Here is a 24,223-nt window from a genome sequence, read left to right as displayed (position 1 = left end):
ATAAAGTTGTGAAAAGAAAAGATTTTGAGAGAAATTTTTTTCTTTTTTTTTTTTTTTTTTTGGTAAATTCTCAGGCTGTTGCCTGGGGAACTAGAGCAGGCAAAGTCTTAGATTTGCCATGAGTGGGCACTGGACTGAGGATATATGGACAAAGTAGAACACAGATTATTTGCGTTTGGACAGTAGTCATGAATAAAAATATGAAAAATAAGTCTCTATGCTAAGTTAAACAGGACAGGTTTGCATGATTTTAGGTGAAAGGAGGCCAGTCCTATCTCCCGTTTGTCCTCAGTCACACAGTGCACTCATCAAAGGGCATTGATTCTTTTTTTAATTAGTTAATTAATTATATAATTTTTATTGGAGTAGAGCTAATTTTCAATGTTGTGTTAGTTTCAGGTGTACAGCAAAGAGAATCAGTTATACATATACATATATCCACACTTTTTTAGATTCTTTTCCCATATAGGCCCTTACAGAGTATTGAGTAGAGTTCCCTGTGCTATACGATAGGTCCTTATTGGTTATCTATTTTATATATAGTAGGGCATTGATTCTTGTGTGATCAACAGAGCCATGGGATTTTCCAACGGGGTTTTACATTAAATTTCTATATGTTTTAGGACATAATTTTGCTCATGTTATCTCCTAACATTTTATATGCAATATATGTAGTGCTACCCACTGTTTGTTACTTGTTACTGATTTCTGTCATCATTTCATCTAACCTAAATGTTTATACAAGTGAAGAAAAGAAGCTCTATAATATGGGAATGAAATGAGGGAAGCTCTACCTGAGGAATGATATGTGTTTCTTAGAAAATATGTGTGTTCATAGAATTTCTAGGTACTAACAACTTAGTAAGTTTCCTAGAGTTTGACTTTGATGACCATATTGAAATCCATAATCTTATCAGTACTTATCGTTCTTTTTTCCCCCTTAATTTACCAAAGTGGCATAAAATCACAATTCTAGTGCCAACTGTATTTTGACTTTTTTAAAGCCTGGTACCAACAAGATTTTTTTAGAAATGCAGAAAAATAAAAAAGGGGAATTAAGTACAGCTGACCCTTGAACCACAAGGGGTTAGGGGCACAGACTCTCCACTCAGTCGAAAATCCACGTATAACTTTATAGTTGGTCTGCTATATCCATGGTTCTGTATCCGCAGATTCAACCAGCCTCAGAACATGTGGTACTGCAGTATGTATTTACCGAAAAAACTCCACACATAACTAGACCCATGCAGTTCAAACCCATGTTGTAGAAGAGTCAACTTTGTATTTGTGTACATCCATACAATACAACACTATATAGCCACCAAACAAAGATGAAGCTCTCCATTTATTGCATAATACTGAAAACACAAGCTGAGTGAAAAAAAGCCGACTGCTAGGTATAGTTTGATCCCATTTGTTTCTGGATGTACACACCCAGACAAAACACATGATTGCTTAAAAGTAAGAGATTCGATTTAGAGGTTAGTTTCCTCTCTCACACTGGAAGGGCTCAGTCCTGAGGACCATATCAAAGAGGATTTCATTGGCTCACACACTAAACTTTCTAAATTTTCCCACTGAGTAATCCCTAGAATTACAGGGCAAAGAGGTACAGTACTATCCCACTGAAACACACTGACAGGATGGAAATGCAGGTGAGGTATGGGCAGATCCCATGTCACAACAGCTGGCATCAGACACCTGACTTCTGTTTAGAATAGAGGGGGCAGTCAGCCGTTGAGGACTCCTGATGCTTGACACCACTAGATTTAGGAAAAGAAAGGCCATGATGAGATGCAGCATCACTGTCAGACAGAGGCTTACACAAAAAGGGTAAAATGAAGTTTGAGAGTAACAGGAGTAGCTTGAGAGCTAAATTAGAAAGAAGAAGAAACCTACACACTTTGCATTTCATATGTGTTCACTTTCTGGTTTATTAATATTTTCTTGGATAAAAAAGGTAGCTGCTTCACACACTGCTAATGTATGTAGGCATAAGATAATATATATGTGATACAAGATTAGATAGAAGTGCTTTATTAGTGGCACTCAAAAAAGGTACCATCAGCGAGAGAGTAAATTCATGATGTCAGCAATTTCTCTGATCCAGTGGTGGCTCACAACTGAGAATATTAGAATCCCAAAAAGAATTCTATGCAGGAGGGTGAACTAAACCCTGCTGAAAAAAGCAAATGTCCCCTGAAGGCTTAAGTAAAGGCATCTGGCATTTGCACTCAACCACCGCAGTCAGCAGCAATAATTCAATCCATATGGTACATGGGACAGCTTTTTCAAGAGCATTTTGAATAGTGGCTAAGACAAAGCAGGTAATGGCAGAAGGTTACTGTATCAACAGAGAGTGCCTTTGTGGTTCTAGGGGAGCCACTTGCTCCACAAGAAAAGAAACATAAACAAATGAGATCAATGCACTAACAATGCATGGAGTTATGATAATCTACAATTTAAAATAAGATAGGGAAAATATTTATGTAAATATTTATCTCATGTTTGAGTGGGAAAAGACTCCCCAAGCACAAAAGTAGTATGAGAGAACAAAAGAAACAAAAATACACCTGTTCTCATAAATTTACTAACATAATCTGCATATAAAAATTCATGACAACCTGAGGGAAAGAATTTTGCCAAATTTGGAAAGATGTATAAAGATATTCACCATAGTGTTTATAACACTGAAAACAAAATGTAAATGACAAAAATGTCAAACATTTATAAATTTATAAATTATGCTATAGCCATTCAATACAGTATTATGCAGCTCTTAAAATTGTATATTTTTGAAAAATATCAATAAAATGAGCACATTGGGCTTCCCTGGTGGTGCAGTGGTTGAGAATCTGCCTGCCAATGCAGGGGACATGGGTTCGAGCCCTGGTCTGGGAAGATCCCACATGCCGCGGAGCAACTGGGCCCGTGAGCCACAATTACTGAGCCTGTGCATCTGGAGCCTGTGCTCCGCAACAAGAGAGGCCGCGATAGTGAGAGGCCCACGCACCGCGATGAAGAGTGGCCCCCGCTTGCCACAACTAGAGAAAGCCCTCGCACAGAAACGAAGACCCAACACAGCCATAAATAAATTAATTAATTAACTTAAAAAAAAGTGAGCACATAATGTTAAGAAAAAAAAAGATTATAAATCCTTTTTTTGTAAATATAGATCTATTTACTCACAGGAAAAAAATATCAGCAAGTGTGCGACAATAATAATACCTAACATTATTTTCTGTGCCAGGCACTGTGTTGCTCTTTATAAGCACTGTCTCATTGAAGTTTCATAACAAACCCATGAGCCAGGTACTATCATCACTGCTATTTTTCAGAAGGGAAAACCGAGACACGGAGAGGTGAGGTCACTTGCTCAAGGCCACGTAGCTTGAAAATGCAAAGTCCAGAAACCAACCCAGCTTGTGTGCTGTCCACCACCACAAATCCCTAAGAGCTAAGTCTCCTCTGATTTCAAAGGCTTATAAATTAAAGTATCCATGTATGTTAGAAATAGAGTGGGGAAAAGAATTTTCAATCTTATCTATAAGAGGAGCAGTTCTCACAACTCCTGGAAACGTTCATGTTGAAATCCGTAAGTATGGAACCTCTGATGCTGTCAACTTACAAGGTATCAGTAAAGAAAATGTAATGAAGAGCCAGCATTCTCAGCTGCTGTTCCCTTCATATATTCATCACTGCCCAAATAGATTTCTCTTAAAAGATGAAATCTTTTAAGAGAAATCTTTTGTTTCCTTTTTTGTGTGTTTTCTCTAACGTTGGTACATATCTGTTGAGTACGGAGCCAAGCTATTTCGGTCTCTGCTCTTCCCATTATTTATTCCCATTCAGATGAAAATTTAAATGCAAACTATATACCCATTCATCAAAATTGCTTCAAATTTATTTATGGTACAGCACAGAGGAGCTTCTGGGAATAAGAGCTTCAAGTCTATTATAGTTTCTATTAATAATTCTAGTCACTAATTGCTATGAGAACTTTTCTGGATATGCTAACATATAGTTAAAGCAAAGCCAATCCAACAGACTACTATAAATAAAGTTGCATAGTCTCACAAAAGTCATGAGAATTTTGTAAGTTTGGAGGGTGGGAAAGTAGAAACATGGTTTTTAGATTTTTTTAAACATTGTTATCATGGATTCAAAAGGCCAAATTGTACTCACAAATATATCTTTATAAATTATCTTCTTGATTGCTTTAATTATTTTGGAATATCACTTTCACATAACAATTTTAAATATAACTGAGATTAGACAGGATTCTCAAGTGCTATATTTGCTCATTGATTCATTAAATCAAAATGTTTAAAGTGCCTGCTATGTGCCACACACTATCCTAGGCACTGGAAATAGAGCAGCAAACAAAACAGACAAAAACCCCTGCCTTGTGGAACTTAAAGGCATTATGCTGATGGTCACAGAAAGCAAACAAGGTAAAGAGTAAAATATATAGATGATGATAACACCTATGAAGGAAAACAAAGCAGTTCATGGAGATACGGAATACTGGGGAGAAGAGAGGACAAAGCTTTAAGAGTGTGGACAGGGAAGAACTCATTGAAAAGGGGACATCTGAAGACACACCTGAATCAGGAAGGGAGGGAGCATGGGGCTATCTGGGGAACAGCATGCTAAAAAGGGGAACAGAAAGTGCAAAGGTTCTGAGATGGGACTGAGCCCCACATGTGTTTGAAGAACAAAAAAGAGGCCCTCATGATTTCAGTGGAAGAGTAAGAGGAAAGTAGTAAGATATGAGGTCAGAAAAGTAACAGAGGAGGCAGGTGCTATGGGGCCTTAAAGGCTACATCAAGGACTTTCTCTTCTTCTTAAGGAGAAGGGGAGCAACATAAAGGATGGATAGAATTACAGAAGATTTTATTGTTCAAATTCAGGCAATATTTTTGGGAAAACAGAGGCAGAGCAGAGCTGCTCCAAGCAACTTGGTGGATTGGATCGTTGTCCTAGGTATGGAGCAGAGGGTTGGTTTTAACCGAATCGCTCCCGCTGCTGTGTTAGGACTAGAATGAAGGTGACAAGCATTGAAGCAGAAGAAGTGATCAGGAGCCTGCTGTAATCCACGTGAGAGAGGGTGGTGGCAATGGCAGATTCTGGGTGTGTTTTAATGTAAAGCCAGCTGGACTTAGGGATGGATCGGATGTGGGATGATAGGGAAAGAAGGTCTGGGGACTGAACAACGGTAAGGACTCAGCTGGCAATAATGGAGTTGAGGAGACTCGAGTAGGAGCTACTTTGGGGGTGGCAGGGTGAGGGAAACAAGAAGCTCATTTGTGGGTATATTAAGTTTGAGATGCCAACAGACATCCAAGTGGAGACACTGAGTGGAGAGTAAGACATAGGAGTTCAGGGAGTTGTGAGAGAGTCACCAACATGTAGACTGGCACTTAAGGCATCAGAATGGATGGCATCCCTAGGGAGATAGGGCAGATGAAAAAGAGAAAAGGAGAAAGGACAGAGCCCTGGGTGCCCCGACACCACAGAGTCAAGGAGAAGAAGAAAGAGCAAAGGAGGACTGAGAGAAGCATTTTGACATCTTCCTAGTGAATATCGGGATGGTTTGTCTACAGTGATGCATGAATGCAGAGATATGTACTCACTAATTTACCTTTGATATTCCCTTGCAGGTCACTGAATGTTAAGATCCCTCGGTGTTTGAGGTAAAGAGAAAAGTATGTGAATGTGGTGAAGACACCGCAGTGAATGTGGGTGTCTTGTACAAGGATAGGCAATCTGTGCAGCTTTGAGAAGAGAATCAGACACTTTCACAAAAACACAAAAGCATGATAAGTCACTGTTAGGTTGGATCTATATGCATAACAAAAAGATAATTCTGCCCTCTGCCCCTCGCTCCCCAAAACATCACTAAAACCTTCACATCTGATGAAGGGTGCTATAGTACCCCAGAGAGCACTGCTTCTCCACATGGCCTGTGTTGTCAATACCTTGCTATCCCAGAGGTCATTTCACACCTTTTTTTTCTTAAACGTATACCGTGAATATTGTGGCACTCATCTGTTGTTTCTGCCTGCCTTACACCCACTCTCCCTTCTTTGGGGTAACAACACCTCAATTTTCCTTCAGAGAGAGATACCCCTCTGACCTCAACATCCATCTCATGGGATGGCCATACCCCAGGTCGGCCAATGAGACTTGTGGTCCCAGGAATTAGAATTCAGTGACACAAGAAAGGAAAGGAGTTGGAGAAGATTCATCCAAACTTTGGGGCCAGAAAAGCTGAAAATCAGAAAAAAAGCCAGAAAGTTTTAAAAAGTCAGAAAATCATGGTTCTTACCACCACGATTCCTTTAGCAGTTGACCACTCCCTGCTCCTTGATACACTATCATCATTTCTAAATCTAATGTTTGGATTTTCCTTCCATTCTGCAAGTTAACCCACCTCCTATTAATGAATTCCTTTAGCCCAAGTTAGCCAGAACCGGTTTCTGTGGCTGGCAGCCAGGGTACCCTGGCACACCTGCCACTCTCCAAACTGTACAGCTCTGTGGTAGCTCACAATAAAACGCATAAATCTTCAAGTGGGTCCATTCCTCAACGTAAGTAAAAATAAAGGTTTAGAGTCTATCATAAGCAAAATAAAAGCTTAAGAAATTGTTTTATTTGGTAATATTCCAATAACCATCCTAAATTCTGGTTGTAAATCTTTCTTTTACTGACAAATCTTTCTAAGGAGAAACATTCTTTTCATTCACTGGAAATACTTATTTGTCTTTAACTAATCAAAGTAATAGACTTTTTTTTTTACCAGTTTTTTCTACAGGATGACTATCAAGCATGTACCTCACTCAAGATATCCTACTCTTTTATGCTTGCAGAGACTCCGTGTTTTTCATTATGTTGTAGAAACACATGGGAACCACTGGCATAGCTGGGACAGGACAAACTCTTCTAAGCCGTGCAAAAATCATTCAGCAATGCGGGTCAGATCAATGAGTATTATTTTAACAACTGTGAAGCGCTTGATCTCCAGAGCATCTGCATTTTACTTCAATGAATACAGATAGGTATCCCTTGGGTACTCATTAGTGATAACCAATTTTGTATTTTAATTTATTGTAGTTTTCTATATGTTTAAAATATTTCACAATTTATTTGGAATTGAAGTGTCTGCCTCACAGTTTCTGTTAAAAGGCTGAAATAAACCACTCATATTTGAGAGAAACAGTCTCAATAGTTTAATACCTGCATCAAGTCAGATCACCCCGTAAGCAGCCTCTTGGCTTCCTACACCACCCTGGAGGCTCACAGATTTGCCATTAGAGCTACAGCTAGGCACAGCTCACGGGCGAATGCTAAAGGGAGAGATGATCTGGTGTGTCCCGCCTGAGGAAAGAAATGATCTCTATGTGGACCTTCTCTACACTTTTTGATAATAGCTTTTTAAGGCTACTGTCCTTTTGTTAACGTCCAATGAAGCAAATTTTTCTCTCCTAGTGAAAGCATGGGCCTCCTTCAGGCCCTCTGAGAACCTCCGTGGGTTCCATACAGGAAGCTCCTACCCTGAATCTGTCCTCCACCCTCTGTTTTATTTCCACCAGGGGTCTGTTTTAGCTTCCACCAGGGGTCAGTGGCTCTCAGTTCAGATCTGATGTCAAACTCTGGGATAAACTATAACGGTGACAAATCAGGAAACACTGGTATTACTAACGTAATTCACGTTGCCACCTCACCTGGTTGCCAGAAAACCTATGGCTGACCTTTGCCCTCCTTGGCAGGAGGTGAATTAATTTGGGAACAAGGGCAGGAGAGGATGCTTAGCCCTTTTCTTCTCATTCAAATAAGCTCAATAGAAAGTGATTTTTATAAGTCTGATCCACATATGAAAAATAACCCTACAAAGGCGAGTACAAAACAAACGTTATCCCGCTGGTGTCACTATCACTGTGAGAACAGACCTCTGATGAGCGAGGTCAGACACTGCAGGATGATCTGGCTTGTCACCAGGAGTTTCACCGTGTACCCCATCACTCAATTTCACAGGCTCTACCTGCCGACAGATAACACTCACAGGAATTTCCTAAAGAAAGAAATACATTACAAATAGATGAACATCAATGAAAATCTTTTTAAATGTCTCTCTGCTTAAATTATACTTCTCCCCTTGTATTCATGTCCTTCTCAAGTTCTATTAGTGAGTCAAAGAACAAATTTCCTATTTACTTGAAAATCTTCATTAAAATTACATTCATCAAAATGTTAAAAATAAATTTGAGCAAAATTTGGAAATCACTTTCTTATATTTGTATTTGTGGTGATACTTTGAAAGCATGTTAACTCTTTTAGGTCAACAGTATACTAAATGATATCTTTGCTTTGTGCTTCATCTGGAAGGTGATATCTAGTCAAGAAATATTTAGGACTATAAAATTCTGGCCTAGTTTGGCATGGATATCATCCTTCTGGTTTGATTTTGCAATCTTTATTTTAAATAACGAAATTAGCTTTTACTTTTCCTTATTTTCTCTTTCTTCAAATGTCTTTTGTTATTTCTTATTACTATTTCTTTCTTGAAATAATTGTCATTTCTAAAAAGAAATGCATACCAGTTAAAAGTATGGATTCTGGAGCAATATGGATTCTGGAGCACTCTTGCATGACAGCTTTATGATCTTGGGCAAAATACCTTTCTGTGACTTAGTTTCTACATCCACAAACAAAAGGAGGATAATACTACCTACCTCATGAGGTTGTTGTGAGAATTACATGAATCAATATATGTAAAGCATATAGATCAGTACCTGACACCTAATAAGTGCTACTCTAGAGTTTGCTATTGTTAATGTTGTTGTTATTAATTTATTCCTAAGTTCTTGAGTTACCTTTCTAAAAAAATTGTTGATAGTATCAGTGCTTGGAATGGGAATGTGAACCCACTTTTCTAAAAATGCCTAAAACCAACTAATTTTCTTATATTCCTCCATCACCATCACTGGACCTATAACATTTTTTTTGCAGGATGAGGATGCAGGAAGTGTTTACATGAGAAAAGGAAGTAAGAAAAGATCTGGAACCATGATCATAGGATATTTCAACATTCATAACAAAGGTGGCCTAAACAAAAAGATTACATGTTCCTGAAGGTAAGGCTGAGATGCCTGTTTCCTCTGTCGATATGCAGCAAGCAAAAGAAATGACATTATTGGATTTGGTCCTAGAGGCTGAGCCAGACATAACAAACAAGGTTAAGGTTGGGGCAGAGCTCACATTCACAACCATGTCACACATCTAAGTATTTTAAGTGTCAACAGGATTTACATATGGTGATACTGCATTTTAGAGAGATAGGACTGACAGGAAACAAAGTTCATAAACAAACTCACTAGCATAAATTGTCAGTTATAAGAAACTCCAGAAATTGGAGGTCAGGCACAGGTTACCTTCTCAAAACATTACTAAAAAGTTAATATAAAATGCACTATTTTTGCCACCTGCATAAGTAGCACATCTTGAAGGATATTCTGAAAATATATTATCAAAACTGTCTTAGAAAATATCCTAGTTCCATCAAGGTGACCAAAAGCAATTCTATGGGAGAACCAGAGCAGTTCAGAGCTTGATACAAGAATTGTGACTGACCTAAAAGAGAATGTAAACTGAGTCATTTGTGTGTTCAGAAGAAATGATTAGGATTGCACTCAGCTGCAAATAACAAGAACCTGACTGATTTTTCTTATGATATGAGAAGTCCAGAAGAGGTATTCCAGGGCTGATACAGCCGCTCAAAGGTATAAATAAAGACCCAGGCTCCTTCAGAACTCCTGGTCCACCATCCTTAGCATGGGACCATTATCCTCAAGGTCACAAGATGGTTGTACCACACCCTGCCTAGAAGAAATGGGTAAGGGCAGAGCAAAAAGTATTTGCTGAGTCCTTTTAAAAATCATCTTTATTAATTTTAAAAATAATCTTTCTAAAGACCCTACCCGGTAGACTTCCACTGCATCTCACTAAATTACATGGCAGGGGAGCCTTGGAGGTAAGCATTTTTAACTAGACACATAGTTGTTCTCAAAATCAGTTAGTAAGAAAGGGCGTTTTAGTAATCACTAGGTAGACAACGAGCAACGTATGCCACATAATGAGGCATTATAGAATCTAGAAAGAGGACAGTGTTCCTCCAGTACAATCTAGGAAAAATGCCAACCAGCCCAGCTGACTTGGATTGGATGGAGACGCTTTCCTAGGTGTGGAATCTGCCACTGAGATCATCTAACTCCATGCTGCCAAACAGCCTACTAATAGTCATTTGCCCACCCATATAAACTTTGATACAGTGGACAGAATACACTGGTCAGCCAATGCCTTTATCCTGACAAGGATATGTTTTATTGTAAATGAACTAGCCTTCTACTTCACCACCTAACCATGTGTGGATTTAAGTTTCCTCAGTCAGCCCCTGAGGGGTGAACTCTGGGTTCACTATCAAAATCAATTTCTCTCATTTCTCGTTTTGTTGAGAAACAGTTTTGTATTTTAAAATTATTTTACATGGGGTTGTAGACACATATATTGTAGGATTTAACAAAATATATTAAACCGATGTTATTTACTTATCTTGGCATCTTTCCTAGACTACCACCTAAATACACAAAGTTTGGTTGTTATCATGGCCATCAACTAAGGAAACATACTCAATTTAGGAACAGGAAGGTCTGACTTGGGAACTGGCTAAGTTAATAAAAGTTTTGGTTAGACTAGAACTACACTAATCAACTGTTTAATTCTACGCAAGTCATATCTATTTTGGCTGGGAAACACTTTCTGATCATACATATTTGGTGACAAGGTGACTTTTTTTTTTTACTTTTGTGACCCTCCTTAATATACTCAGTTTGGAATTTCCCTTGAAATGGGCCACATGTTGACAAGGCACAAAATGAACAGGCATGGGTAAAGAGTTCCTATCTGTATATCCAATGCTTCAAAAATCCTTATCTAATGCTGGGTGACTGTACCAGATGATAATAACTACTATCTAATATATGCATTTCCTTATTTAATAATTGCAACCCCCAAATACGGATACTATTATTTCTACATTAGAAATGAGGAAACTGAGGCTAGGAGAGGGTAGGTAACTTGCTGAAAGCACACAACTAATAAGTGGCAGAGAAAGGATATAAGCATGGGTCTCTCTGCTGCCAAAGCTTGAACTCTTCCCACTACATCACTGTGCCTCCCTAGACTTTCTTTTTAGTATAAGTCTGAGCTCTCAGCCAAGGAATCTTTGCATTTTTGAGCTGGAATAGACATTAGAGTTCACAGGTACAAAACAGTAAAATAGGTCTCATTGAAGAAAGACTGTGGAACTTACCCCAGAGTAACACACCTCCCTTCTTGACTCCCAATCTAGTGTTCATACCAAGTTCCCCCACCCCCTTTTCGACCTGTCTGTTAAATGCCAGCTACCTAAAAAGGTGTCATCACTATTTCATAGCTATGCAACTGTTACGAGTCTTGGCAAAGAGACCAGCAAGTAAAGGAGATAACTTGAGGTGACCGTGGTGATGACAGAGACAGCCCTCATCCATTTACTAGAAGAGTCTCTATGCATTCAAGCATTGAAGACATCTCAAAATTGAGCTGCCTTTTAGATTCAAGCTAATTCAGTGTGCATTTTTCTAAATTCTACAACTCTTCCTCATGGTGTATATATGTGCTTCCATGCACAGACTTCTGATCTGCAGTTTGACCCCATAGCTGACAGTAGCTAACTCAGAATTAAACAGCTACTGGCTTGAAAGTTCTTCTAAGAGATTTTACAGTATAGGAAGAAGAGCCTACTTTCCCACCAGGAATAACTAACCCATGATTTTTAAAAAGGGCACGTGCATGTCACAGAAAGATAACATTAATTTTTTGAGAGAAATACAAAGGCCAACTCACCCACTTTCATTACTGCAAACATCCAATGAGTACAATATATACTAATTATATAATATATACATATATATATACACCAATATTTTTCATGTTATAGTTAGAGGGAAAAAAAGGGGTAGAGCTGGTGATAGGAAATCTGAAGAGAAGAAAGAAAAAGAAAAAGAGAAAGAATTGAAGGAGCAAAGGAATCAAGTTGTGAAGCAGAAAAGAGGAAGGAAGAGGAGAGGGAAGACAAGGCCCTGTGACATGGAGGAAAGGAGCAAAAGAAGAAGGAAAATGAGAAAATTTAGGAGGAAGAGAGGGGCCATGGGAGAAAGCAGGTCAGATACAGGCGTAAGGAGAGAGGGGCAGAGCAGGAAAGGCAGACAGAGACGATTCTGAGGTGAGGGTAGCACTTAATGGTAAACTATTATCACTCCTTCATGTAACTTGGTATGTGGGCACAGGCGTACATCAATAACCAGGGCTATTCGAAACACTCCTGAGTTCTCCTATAGTTTCAAAGAATCCTTTAATCAATAAAATTTAATTTATTTTGCTTTCCAAACAAAGTTTTATGTTTCTAAGGAAAGCTAAATTAGCATTAAAAGATAACCTGGGTTTTCAATGTTTACTTCAGAACCTCAGAGTTCCTATAACTATCTTTTTGTGGCATTCAAAAGCTATCTAATTACCTTAGCTTTGTTTTTTTGAATGATTAGAGCTGCCTTAAGCCTCAAATCAACATCTGTACATGTGTAGTGACCCTTCCGCACACCCCCAAATCCAGTTGCTACACTTAGCTCCTACAGGAAATCGAATAAAGAAGGAAAAAATGTGTGTAGTTTTAGAGAAGCACACATGTGTTTCTCTAAAATAATTGGTTAACCTGTAGGCACAGCATTCAACCCTTCAGAAGCTCTGCCTTCAATGAGATGGGCATGGCAGGTGACCGTGGCGAAAATTACTCTCTAAGCTACACAACTGACACCTAAGTGAGATTACCTCATGTGGAATTTCCTGAGAGCCAAGAATATTTTTTTTAAACACACCATTCTTGTGTTTGAACAGTCATTATGAAATCTTCATATTTGAAAATTCAATTCCAAGTTCTGAAAATGTGTGTTTAATACTTCTTTGTTTAAGGTTGGTAAGATTGAAATTATACAGTTTGGTTATTTTATTCAATATAAATAACTCTAAAATCGGTGGGGTAGGGGTGAGGTGAATTAATCACCCAAATTATTCTTGAAACCAAAATATTTATATAAATGAATTTTCCTTTTCATATGTGTGTTATGCCATTACCCAGACATCGTCTAAAGCCCTACGTGAACCTGTCCATTCTAACCAAATGCACTGAGTGTAGGGCTATCCATTTTTTCTATTTCTACACGGCATAAAGAACTTTTAAAAAAAAGAAAGAACTTTTTAAAAAAAGGAAGAACTTTATATTTTTGTGTGAGAATATATACAAGATTTTTTTTTTAAATGCCAATGTTCAAAAAGCACCAGTAGCTCAATTTATTCATGCTTGTCTAATGTAAAGGTTATCTGAAATATATTTCAAACATATATGTATCAGCAACTATTTGTGAAGATTAAAGACATAATAAGTAACTGTCAAAGTGTCATTTGAAGTCATCGGAGGAACAATTATGGCTTAATATGCAACATATTCTAAATAACTGATAATGTAAGGTTCCCAGATCATCTATAGAGTTGACCAATTCCAGAGAGGGGAAAAAAATAAATCAAAGATTGGTTTTAGATATTGTCTTTTGAATGAAACTAATTTATGAAAAAATTTGAAAGTCAATAGTATTGACTTTAAAATCTTGTGAAAATATCTATCACTCACTTTTAAAGATGAAAAGACAAATTTATTAGAATAAGATGGTTCTGTAAAAAATATACTTGTATGATTACAATGATACAACTTTCTTATTTTACTCTTTAACATTTTTAATGAAATTAAAAATAATAGTTTAAAATAAAGATTCATAAAAATTGGAGGAAAATATTCTAATTAAATAATTTCTGGTAATGTAGTGCTGTGACTGAAGTAAGAATACCTGCCTAAATTAGATGTTTCCAATTATGATTCTAAAGACCTGATTTTTTTAGTGTATGACTGGAATTGAAACTCACACAGGGAATATATATTAAAGCAATATTTATATGATTTAAGAAATGATCTGAACCACATCACTCGTTCACTTGTAAAATATGTTTGAAATAAATTGTAGAGAGTGAGATGAAATATAAGACAAGTAGAGAAAAATGCTTTAAATGTTCAATTTTCAAAGTCATATGCAAGCAGGACACAGCTGCAGTTCACTTATAAATTACATTCGACAAATGATTCTGAGTTTAAATATGCTGATTCCAGAATCAGAGACATATAAAAAACAAATATCCACTCACCCACTCAACAAGCCAGTTACCTTAGCAATAGCAGATAACTTTAATTCAAATTTTTAAAAAAATCATTCCTTCGAAAGGAATTTAATCTAGAGTATATTACCAAAAATTATGTCTTATACTTGAAAAGTCATTATATTGCAACTGCCTTTGAACGGTGATTTTTAATTAGCAACCAGTTGATTCCAGAACACATGTATGTATAATAGGAATACTGGCAATTCTTACAACAAAATACCATAAATACTTAATCCTGATTATATCTCTTTTAGGTAAACATTCTGTTTTAGCAGTTGAAATTGATTTTCCCACCCACCCCACAATAGGATTAAATAAATAATAGAATGAAAATGTAGCACAAAAGAACTACCAATAGTGATACTGGATTTACAAAATACAATCAAATCCCCTTTTTAAAGCACCATGCTTTATTAACAATTCAGTTCTGCTTAAGACAATTTTTTTTTCTCAGTCAATATTTTAGAGCATATTTTTCACTGTAATGGAACGTTTCCCCCACCTTATGCCACCTTAATAATGGGGATTCTTGTCTTTTTAGAAATTCAGATAAAGTGTCTCACCAAAGCTCAAGCACTTTCCACAGACTCATTCACTTATGCTTGGCTTTCATAGATAATGTTTTCTCTTATGTCTGACCTCTCCTTTTTGATGGTGACTGAATAAAGCCCATCTTGTGAGTAGGCAGGTCCTCATTACAGGATTTCAGAGTTATCTAAAAGTCTTTCTATCTCAAAATATATTATCTGCCTGCTCAGTGATGCCAAAATTCTTTTAAACAAAAAGGGAAAAACATCTTTCCATAGTTGTAATTAAGATTGTGGGAGAATATAACATTGACAAGTCACAGTCACTACAAATTGGTTGGGGGAGGAGTTTTAAACAAAAGCCTGAGTGGGGGTGAGGAAGAGGGATTATCAGGGGAAAGGAAAGGTGCAGACATCAACTCGACCTTTGCATGTTTCACAATACTGCCCCGGTCCTTAGGAGAAGGAGCAGTGAACAGCCAGGTGTGGCTGGGAAAGAGAAATGGCTACCTGACTGGACCATCTGGGTTTCCATTTCTTATTTTCCCATCATTTGCAACTTTCTGGCCCCCCCCCACAGAAAAAAACAGGGCCTGGAAACCATGTTGTGGAAATTGACCATATTTTGGGATTTGTGCAAAAAAGGGAAATTCTAGGAAAAAAATGTTCTGACCCTGAGACTTTTCTAATTCAACATGATATATATATACATATACATATGTATCATCTCTTATTGCTGAGCTTCTAAACTGCATTGTACTCATCATGCAAAGACACCATAGTTCATTGTGACCAACGATGTCATCTCAAGAAAGTCATAGACAACAGATTTCAAAAGCTATAGGAAGACGACAACAGAGGTACCAAGTGAACGAGTGACGAGAACTAGCAAAAGTAACCATGCACTGTTTACAGAGTTGCCAAAACTGCAAACAGATGGATATACTACTTAACACTGGAAATATCTGACAATGCTGTAGATACACAAATTTCAAATTCTTTTGTTATTATATTTTTGTTGCTTTTTTTCCAAAAGATTTTCAACAAAAATCTTTAAATAAATATGACACATACAGAGACCCATGATATTGAACTCGGACATTTGCCTCTCCATTTCATATTCTGTCTCACAACACAAGTCTCAGAGGGCAGCTGACACAGCCTGGTCTACAGTCATGACCTGTGTTAGGTACCACTGTACATCTCAATGCATTCCTTTAGGTAAAAAAGTTAACAGCCATCAGCTGCTCCCAGAAACCATTCCCTCAAATGCTGACTTCAATGTAAAACACAGATAAGACTGAGTTTTCCTGACATGTGTTACATTTTAGAAATTCAGAAGATTACAAATAAAGTCTCAAGCTAATATTTTACTTATTTCTTAGTTTTAAAAAATTTTGGCTGAATAACCTCCTACTTTGGTCTCCTATAAAATGAGCTAACTCCCAAAGTATATTAGGTTAAGTTTTCCTATCAACGGTTCAATTCTTAAATAGATGTTACGTAATTAATTTGTAACATTAATTTCCAAAAGTCTAAAAGAAAAGGAGACACATGTAAGCACCATTTCATTTTTAAACATTTCTTCTACCTGTAGAAAATTTTACAAGGAAAAAGTCTTACTGAAGGCCTATAGCTACAGCCAGTTTCAAAATCTAAATATTTGACAAAACAGGTAACAGGAATTTAAAATCTTACAATAACCATTCTCAAAGTTTATAATAATAATTCGATCTTCTTAAACTTACATAATAAAATTTCTCTACCTTTTCTGGTGATAGAAGAGGTAGAAATTGAGACTTTCCCACACAATATGCAACTTGAAGTATTACACTGTATGCTTACTCTCTATCATTCTTTCCTTTCCTGACTTAGGATGTGATTATGGTCAGTCTTAGGCTGACTTATATTTGCTAGCTTTATAGCAAAAGCAAAGGCTATGTCATATTTTGGTATTTTTAAGTTTTCTATGCTGGCACCTTACAAAGGATATGGAAAACAGGAGAAAAAAAAAAATAAGGCTACGTGTTATCACAGGTCTTCCATCACAACCTGACAATCACACCTTTTAGCCCAGCCTTGACTCACTTACCTACCACTCTCACTTAGAGCTAATAACGGGCAAGCACCTTTACTAAAGGTCACACTAAGTGACAAGCTCAATCAATCAGTCTTTGGGTGAGGTCTGGGTTGCCATCATATTGGCTAGTCCTTCTCCTTAAAAGATTCTCATGAACTCAGAAAAACACCAGACTCTTCTTGGAAAGAGAATACAATAAGCATTTTAAAAGAAGGGACCAGTTACAGAAATTTAATATTCCAAAGTCTAAAATTCCAACCGAATTAGACTCCTGCTCTACAGACAAGGCTGACACCATGCCACAAGAAAGTTGTAAAAGCACTACTTTCAATCTCTAGAAAGCATTTATTTAGGCTAAACATTTTAAAGCGGATATGAAGGGCTTTCTAAATAGAAAATTTAAGGATTCTTATCATTTTTATATCCATGTTTATCTGAAATGCCAGCTGCTCCGTGGATTATCTCCTGCTATACCAATAACTGTTAGCCTACAAGAGATGGAAACTGTAACAGGAAATCACTAGACAATAGTTGGGTATCAGTATTTTTGCCTTGAAATTCTAATTAAACAGTGCCTGTCACCACTTAAAAGCTCCATAGAAGTGAAATATTCAGGAGTTCCAGCGGAAATAATAGAAAATAGACAATATCTTATTATCCCACATACACGATTTACTCGCTTCAAATATCAAAAACGCACGCACTACAGAAAATTCTCTTGCTTGCAGCTAAACTGTCCTTTTTCGATCATGTTTCATTATGATGAAGGACTCCAGAATGATCCTTTTTTAAAAGGTACCTTTAAATTATAAGGAACTTCCAGCCCCTACCTGGAAATTAAAGCTGTGCAGATTAAAGACACAGTTGTTAAGAACCATCACAGAGATCATTCTAAAAACAAGTAGCAGGTTACAAGTAAGAGAGGACTCAGAAAAAAAGCACCCTTTCCTGACATTTTAAAAGCCACTTTTAAAAGAGCAGAGCGCTGGAAGCAGCCGCTCCCTGTCAGGAGGGTCGTCTGACACTGAAGGAAACGAGAGGGACCCCTGGCTGGGGAGCAGCGAGAACTTTGCGGCGGCCCGGCGGGCGACGGCGCGGGGCGGCCGCGGACCGGGGCGCGTCAAGCTGTCATCAGCCGGTCCGCAAAGCCCAGCAACCCCCGGATGCCCTTCAGGAGGAACCCGGAGCAGGACAAAGGTCTGATCCAAGCACTCGGGTTAAGGAAACAAGATGCGCGTTTTCATTCACGTGTCAGCTGCCAGAACCACGAGGGAGGAGGAAAGACCTCAAGAATTCTCTGGCGTTTCTCACCAGAACCGGCTCCTCACGGGGAGACGCGCGAGGGGAGTGTGTGGAGTGGGGGAGGGGGGGACGAGGGGGGAATAAATCCCAACTCGCGACTCTATCCTCAGCTAACTTTGTTTTCTCTCCCTCCTCAGAGGTAATGCTGAGGTAAGGGTTGTCACCGTTCTTGGTTAAACGGCCCCTTGGAAGAAGGAAAGGGACACAAAGCTGCGCTGGGCGGCGAGCGCGGAGATGCTGTGGTACCTACCATGGTATTCTTGTCCCGGTACGTAGTAGGTGGGGTGGCCCGCAATGTGCAGGGAAATGAGCACCTCGCCCTGCTCCCCATCCCCTTCCAGCTCCCCGTGGTGGGTGCACAGGAAAAAGAAGGGCGAAAAGCGGGGGTAATAGCCCACCGCGGCGCGCACCCTCAGCGTCGCCCCCAGCACCAGCGCCAGGAGCAAAGTCCGCGGCGCCCAGCCACTGCGCTCCATACCGCCGCTGCCGCCGCCGCGCGCCCCGAGCGCCGCTCTCTCATTCAGTTTTGGAGGCGCCGGGACGAAGGAGCCGCGTGGAGAGACGGCGAGAAGGCGGCAGAGGGAGCAGAGAGGGCTCGGGCGCGGAGCCCCGCCGAGAAGTTCCGCGGGAGACTGCAGCTCCCAAAGTTTCTCTGGGCCGCGGGAGCGCGGGGCCGGGCTGCGGACGCCGAGAGCGCGTCGGCCGCTGCCGCGGTGCGCCGCCCAGCCGCCGCCGCCGCCTGTGCGCGACGCCCCTCCGCCAGGCCTGGGAAAGCGCCCGGCCCACTCCACACCTTCTTAAAGCCTGGGGCGCGGAATCGCCCCCGCCGCCGCCACACGTGTCCCGGCCGCTCCCCCGCCCCTGCGCGCCGCGCCGCGCGCGCCCGCCCGGCCCCCGCCCACTCGGGCTCGCTCGCCGCACCTCGCGCGGCGCAGGGCGCACGCCTCCGCGAGGCCCGGCGCCTGAGCCCAGTTCTCACACTGAAGGGCAGATGAGGGATGCGAGTCGGTCGGGTTGGGGGAGGGGGGCTCGGGGCCACGAGGTACGCGAATCTGCAGGGAGGGACTTAAACGCCTCAGAGAGAGAGAGAGAGAGAGAGAGAGAGAGACCCTCCCGCCCAGCTGTCCGGAGGAGCAAAAGGAGAGGACAGTCCCTTTTGCCCCTCAGATTTCCCTCCTTTTTCCTGAGAGGAGGCGAGGGGGAAGTAGAGGGGCGGTGGGGAGGGGAGCGGGCGCCGGCTTCTTTGTCTGCGCCGGCTGCGCCCCGCGCCCCTCGGGGCTCGCCCGCCTCGGAGCCCCCGGCCGCCCGCACTTGTTCCGGGGATCCGCCCGCGGCCCCGAAACGCGAGGGGCCCCTGCGCTTCTTTCCCACCCAGGCCTCGAGTCTCTCCCGCTGGCCCCCGCCCGGCTCCTCGCCGCAGCGACCGAGCCTCATCTGTAGCCGGATTTAAAATGAGATTAAGCGAAAGTAGAATTGGCAGCCTCCAGTGGTGCCTGGAAATGGTGATTTGTGCTGCTCGGGTGTGGGGAATTGTGTGGCGGGAAGGGCTGGCGGAGCTGAGCCCCGACAGGCGCTCTTCGCTGGACTTTTCTATTATTCATTGCTGCTGGGTTCTTCAGGCGGAGATGGTTGTAATTTTTTAAATCGGTGTTTATTTCCTTTAAATGTCAGCTACGACCAATGCCCCTGAAATGGGGGGAGGGGGAAACGTCTGGGGAGATGCCGGCAGCGGTGACTGAAGTGGGTGGTAATGAGCTGCTGCACAGGAGGCTGCGGGGAAGAGAAATAAAAAGCATGTTTCTAACCGAGGACGGCTGGCAGGAGCCCTGCGGCATCCGGAGATGGGGGAGCGGGGTTGCCAGGTTTTAATGCCTCTCCCCACCACCCTTGGCTTGCCACCAAGTCCAGATAAACCCGCACGTACAGAAATGAGTAGATTATAAAATTGGAAGGGATGGTGTCTTTGCCTGCATTGGGGGGACGGGGCGGGGGAGGGGGACGGGGGGGAGTGCGAAAAGACAAGAGGAGTCTTTCCAAGGGGAGACCTCTGTAGTCACTTTGTTGCAAAAGGAAGAGACTGGTGGTTTTCCTCTTACCCAGGCCGAGTTCAGACAGGTAGAAGGGCCACTTCTAGCTGCCTTCTGGTTTCCCTTCCTTCAAAATCCCCCAGGGCTCAACTGTTGTATATATTCGATGTAACAGTCGTTACCCCTGTAGCTCTGTGCTGGTGCAGGCTTTGGGCCGTAGGTAAGTCACCTCATTTAATCCTCACAACACCCGGAGAGGCAAAAATGATCCCCATTTCACAAGGGAGGAAACAGTCGGTAACAAAGGCTGGATGCGAGGCAGCCTGGCTGCTGGCTACAAAGGCTGTCACCGGGACCTGCCTTGCAACCATCCACGGCAACCCTAGCTAGACTAGGGGAAGCCACCACCACCACCTTTTCCCCACAGGCAGGCGATGTTGCCTCAATTACAAGACACTCGCCCGCAGCTGGCAAGGCTGTCACCACCTCTTCCTGTCCCGTTATGTGACTAAAACCTAAGACGAAATGAATCACTTCTAGAAAGAATCCAAAACTATTGAACATTTTTAGCTAACACTTTTAAAACGTTTACTATATGCCGAGTACTGTCCTAAGTACTTTACATATTAACTCCTTTAATCCTCATAACGCTATGGGGAAATTGCTGTTAATAGTACATTTTACATACGAAGAAACTGAAGCACAGAGAGGTCAAGTAATGTGTCCAAGGTCACACAGCTGTAATTGTGAGAGAGCTGCACTCTCCAGAGTCCCTGCACTTAACCATGGCAAACCGCTGTAAGGAATGAATGCCTATTGATGCTGTTAGGGGGATGGGATGAGAATTATTCTTTAACCAATGTTGGATTACCTCATTTAATTCTTACATTGGCCTGTGAAGTAGGTATAATTATCCTCATTTTTTAGAAGATAAAGTTGAGATTCATACAAGTTAAATAATTTGTCAAGGGCACTCCATAAGAAGAGGAGCCTGGGATCAAATCTGGCCATGCTTGATCCCAAGGTCGCTGACTTAAATAAACCGAAAAGTAAAGTAGTAAAGCACTGATACTTGGTCCAGGTCACAATTACACTTAATTCCCAGAAGGTCCCCAGTTCCCAGGAAGTCCCCCTCTTTTCACTCTGTAAGAAATATTCTCTTGTGAATCTCTCACCATGGCTTTCTTGACATTCAATTTATGTGACCAAGTTTATTTTCCAATCTTCCCCTTTTTTGTGCTTTCTTAACTTTTACAGCATGACTTCGCTATGTGCATTTGGGTGACTTTTATACTCTGAACTACGCAGGCTCGAATCTGTGACTACAGCCCTGTGGTTGTTCATTAACAGGCATAGAGACTGTTTAAATAATGCCCTGAGTGGTGTTGAGCTGCTTAAGAAGAGGGTAAATGCTTGTACGCTCCACTTAGCAGTCCTTTGGACTAGCATGTATACCTGTGCCCTTACAGTAATAGAAGCCCAAGTTCACACATCTCTGATACCTTCTTCAGGGAATCCAGTTCAACTAATTATTATTAATACTTTTTAATAATCTTTTATATATTTTTAAATTAATTAATTAATTAATTATTTTTGGCTGCTTTGGGTCTTTGTTGCTGTGCGCGGGCTTTCTCTAGTTGCGGCGAGCTGGGGCTGCTCTTCGTTGTGGTGCGCGGGCTTCTCATTGCAGTGGCTTCTCTTGTTGAGGAGCACGGGCTCTAGGCACACGGGCTTCAGTAGTTGTGACTCGTGGGCTCTAGAGTGCAGGCTTCAGTAGTTGTGGCGCACGGGCTTAGTTGCTCTGCGGCATGTGGGATTTTCCTCGACCAGGGCTTGAACCTGTGTCCCCTGCATTGGCAGGCGGGTTCTTAACCACTGTGCCACCAGGGAAGCCCAATTATCTTTTTTAAAATGAAGGAAAATTACACAACATGGATATAGAATCACCTTGAACATGGGGAACAGCATCTTCCTAGTGAGCAGTTCACTTTAAGTCCCACAATAACGTGGCAAACTGGGTTACAATTCAAAACTTCCAGTTCCCAGCTCGTGTGCTAACCCTTAGATCTTACTTCTGTTTAGTGAGCCATAATAAACATCTTGAGGAATATTTGTCTGGTCCACAAAATCTACAAACCTTTGAACTAATGGAAAAATAGAGACATACTCTTCAAGAAAATTTGGTTTACATCCAAAAAAATCTGCAAAAAAATAGAAGGTGATGTCAGCGTGAAAATGAGTGAATCTGTGGGAAAGGGAGTTTAAAATGGGGTAAGATCCCTTTTTAATTAAAAGAGCTCTGGAGAAGCAATTAGTCTACCAAAAAATTACATTTAAGCATCCAGACTATAAATTCATTTCTTGCTGATAAGTAGAAATTACTGACCAGCATTTGAATAATTTTAACACAATGGAAATTAAATTATATACTATGAGATCCACAACTTTCAAATCATTGGAAGATGATGACTCTAAATGAAACACAAAAAAGCTGTTAAATTACATTTTAAAGTTGTAAGCATTCATTCACTGTCTGCCTTCACTGATTTTTTGAGTCAAAGTATCAAACGTTTTGGTGTGTATGAGAAAGTGAATCTCTACTCTTATTTACTATGTAAAAGTCAAATAAAAAGTACATAAAATCAAAAAAGTATATAAATATAAATATGGAGATGGTGAAATCAGTCAACTCTATAGGCTCCAAAATGGTAATAAAAGGTCAAATAAAAGAAAACCCTTCTTTAGATTGCAGTTAGTAAACTTATAAAACCTACTACCCATAAGATGTACAATCTGAAGAAACTGAGGCTCTTAAGTAAAAAAACAAAACAAAAACAAAACAAAAAACAGTTAACTAAGTCTTCAGGGAATGAAACCACTTGGAAAGGTGGGATATTTGAGGATTGGCTCTGATATGCATGTCTTGCCAGAACAAGTTACTTAATGTACCCCAAATTAAAATACTAAATAATTAAATCATGGGTCAATAAAAAAGCATTATACCATAAAATTTCTAAAAGAGAAAACAATTCAACACTAAAAATCCCTTTTTTAAAGCTTCTCCACTTCCAGGGATTTGCACATGCTGTTTCCTCTCTCAGGAATGTCCCTCCCATTTCTTGTGCCCTGACCACACTCCCGCAGCCTTCCCCTCGCCCACCTCACTCCTCACTTGGATGCTATCAATTCATCCTCCAAGTCTCAATTTACATGTTTCTGCGCTTGCCCTTTCCTGACCTGCCTCTCCCCCCAACCTAAAATAGTTCCTCTAGAACTAGATCGTTAGATAGGTCCTAACCACAAGTAGCTATTTAAATTGAAATTAAACTAAATTAAAAATTAAGGATGGCAAGAAAAAAGAGAACCGTGGAGGCTTAACTGAAAAAGAGTCAAAGCTAAGATCTCCGAGTAGTTACTTTGGTAAAAAGTGGTGGGGAGAAGGAGGGAAAAACATTTCGGGCCAGAGCACCTACATGTAAGAAGAAGCCGATGTGAAAAGGAAGGTGGCAGATTCAAGTCCTGAAAGAACGTCAGTGCAGATGGAGTAAAGATTATCCAGGGAGACTGGTCTTGCCCTAGCATGGACAGTGGCCAGACTGGGCAGGGCCTTGTCGACCATAGTGAGGATTTTGGTCTTTTTCCTGAAAACAATGGTGAGGCATGGAAGGGATTTTGAGCAGGGACATTCCCTGGTCATGGTTTGTTTGTTTATAAGGTCATCTTGGTTCCAGAGGGGTGAATGGACTGGAGAGCAGTAAAAGTACATGCAGCGAGAGGATTAGAAATGTGGTGCAAGGAGCTCAGGTGAGAGATGGTGTTCTGGAGAGGAGATGGAGAGAAGAGGATGGAACTGGGAAGTATTTACAAGACAACTACAGGACTCGGTGATAGACTGGGTTACTGACTGGATAGGGCTGGGGGGAGAG

The 24,223-nt window shown here is 40.6% G+C and overlaps 1 protein-coding gene across 1 annotated transcript in view; it reads right to left on the bottom strand.

The window, feature by feature from the left end:
* RELN (reelin) overlaps positions 1-18,919 on the bottom strand; it is a 535,801-nt gene extending 516,882 nt beyond the window's left edge. Inside the window, exon 1 of the mRNA XM_061197622.1 lies at positions 18,521-18,919. Coding sequence (XP_061053605.1) covers positions 18,521-18,746 — 226 coding nt within the window. The 5' untranslated portion in view covers positions 18,747-18,919. The remainder of the gene's footprint in view (positions 1-18,520) is intronic.
* Positions 18,920-24,223: the final 5,304 nt, after the last annotated feature.

Source organism: Eubalaena glacialis, chromosome 8 (assembly GCF_028564815.1).
Source record: "Eubalaena glacialis isolate mEubGla1 chromosome 8, mEubGla1.1.hap2.+ XY, whole genome shotgun sequence".
Taxonomy (NCBI): domain Eukaryota; kingdom Metazoa; phylum Chordata; class Mammalia; order Artiodactyla; family Balaenidae; genus Eubalaena; species Eubalaena glacialis.
This window is presented reverse-complemented; position numbering and strand designations above follow the sequence as displayed.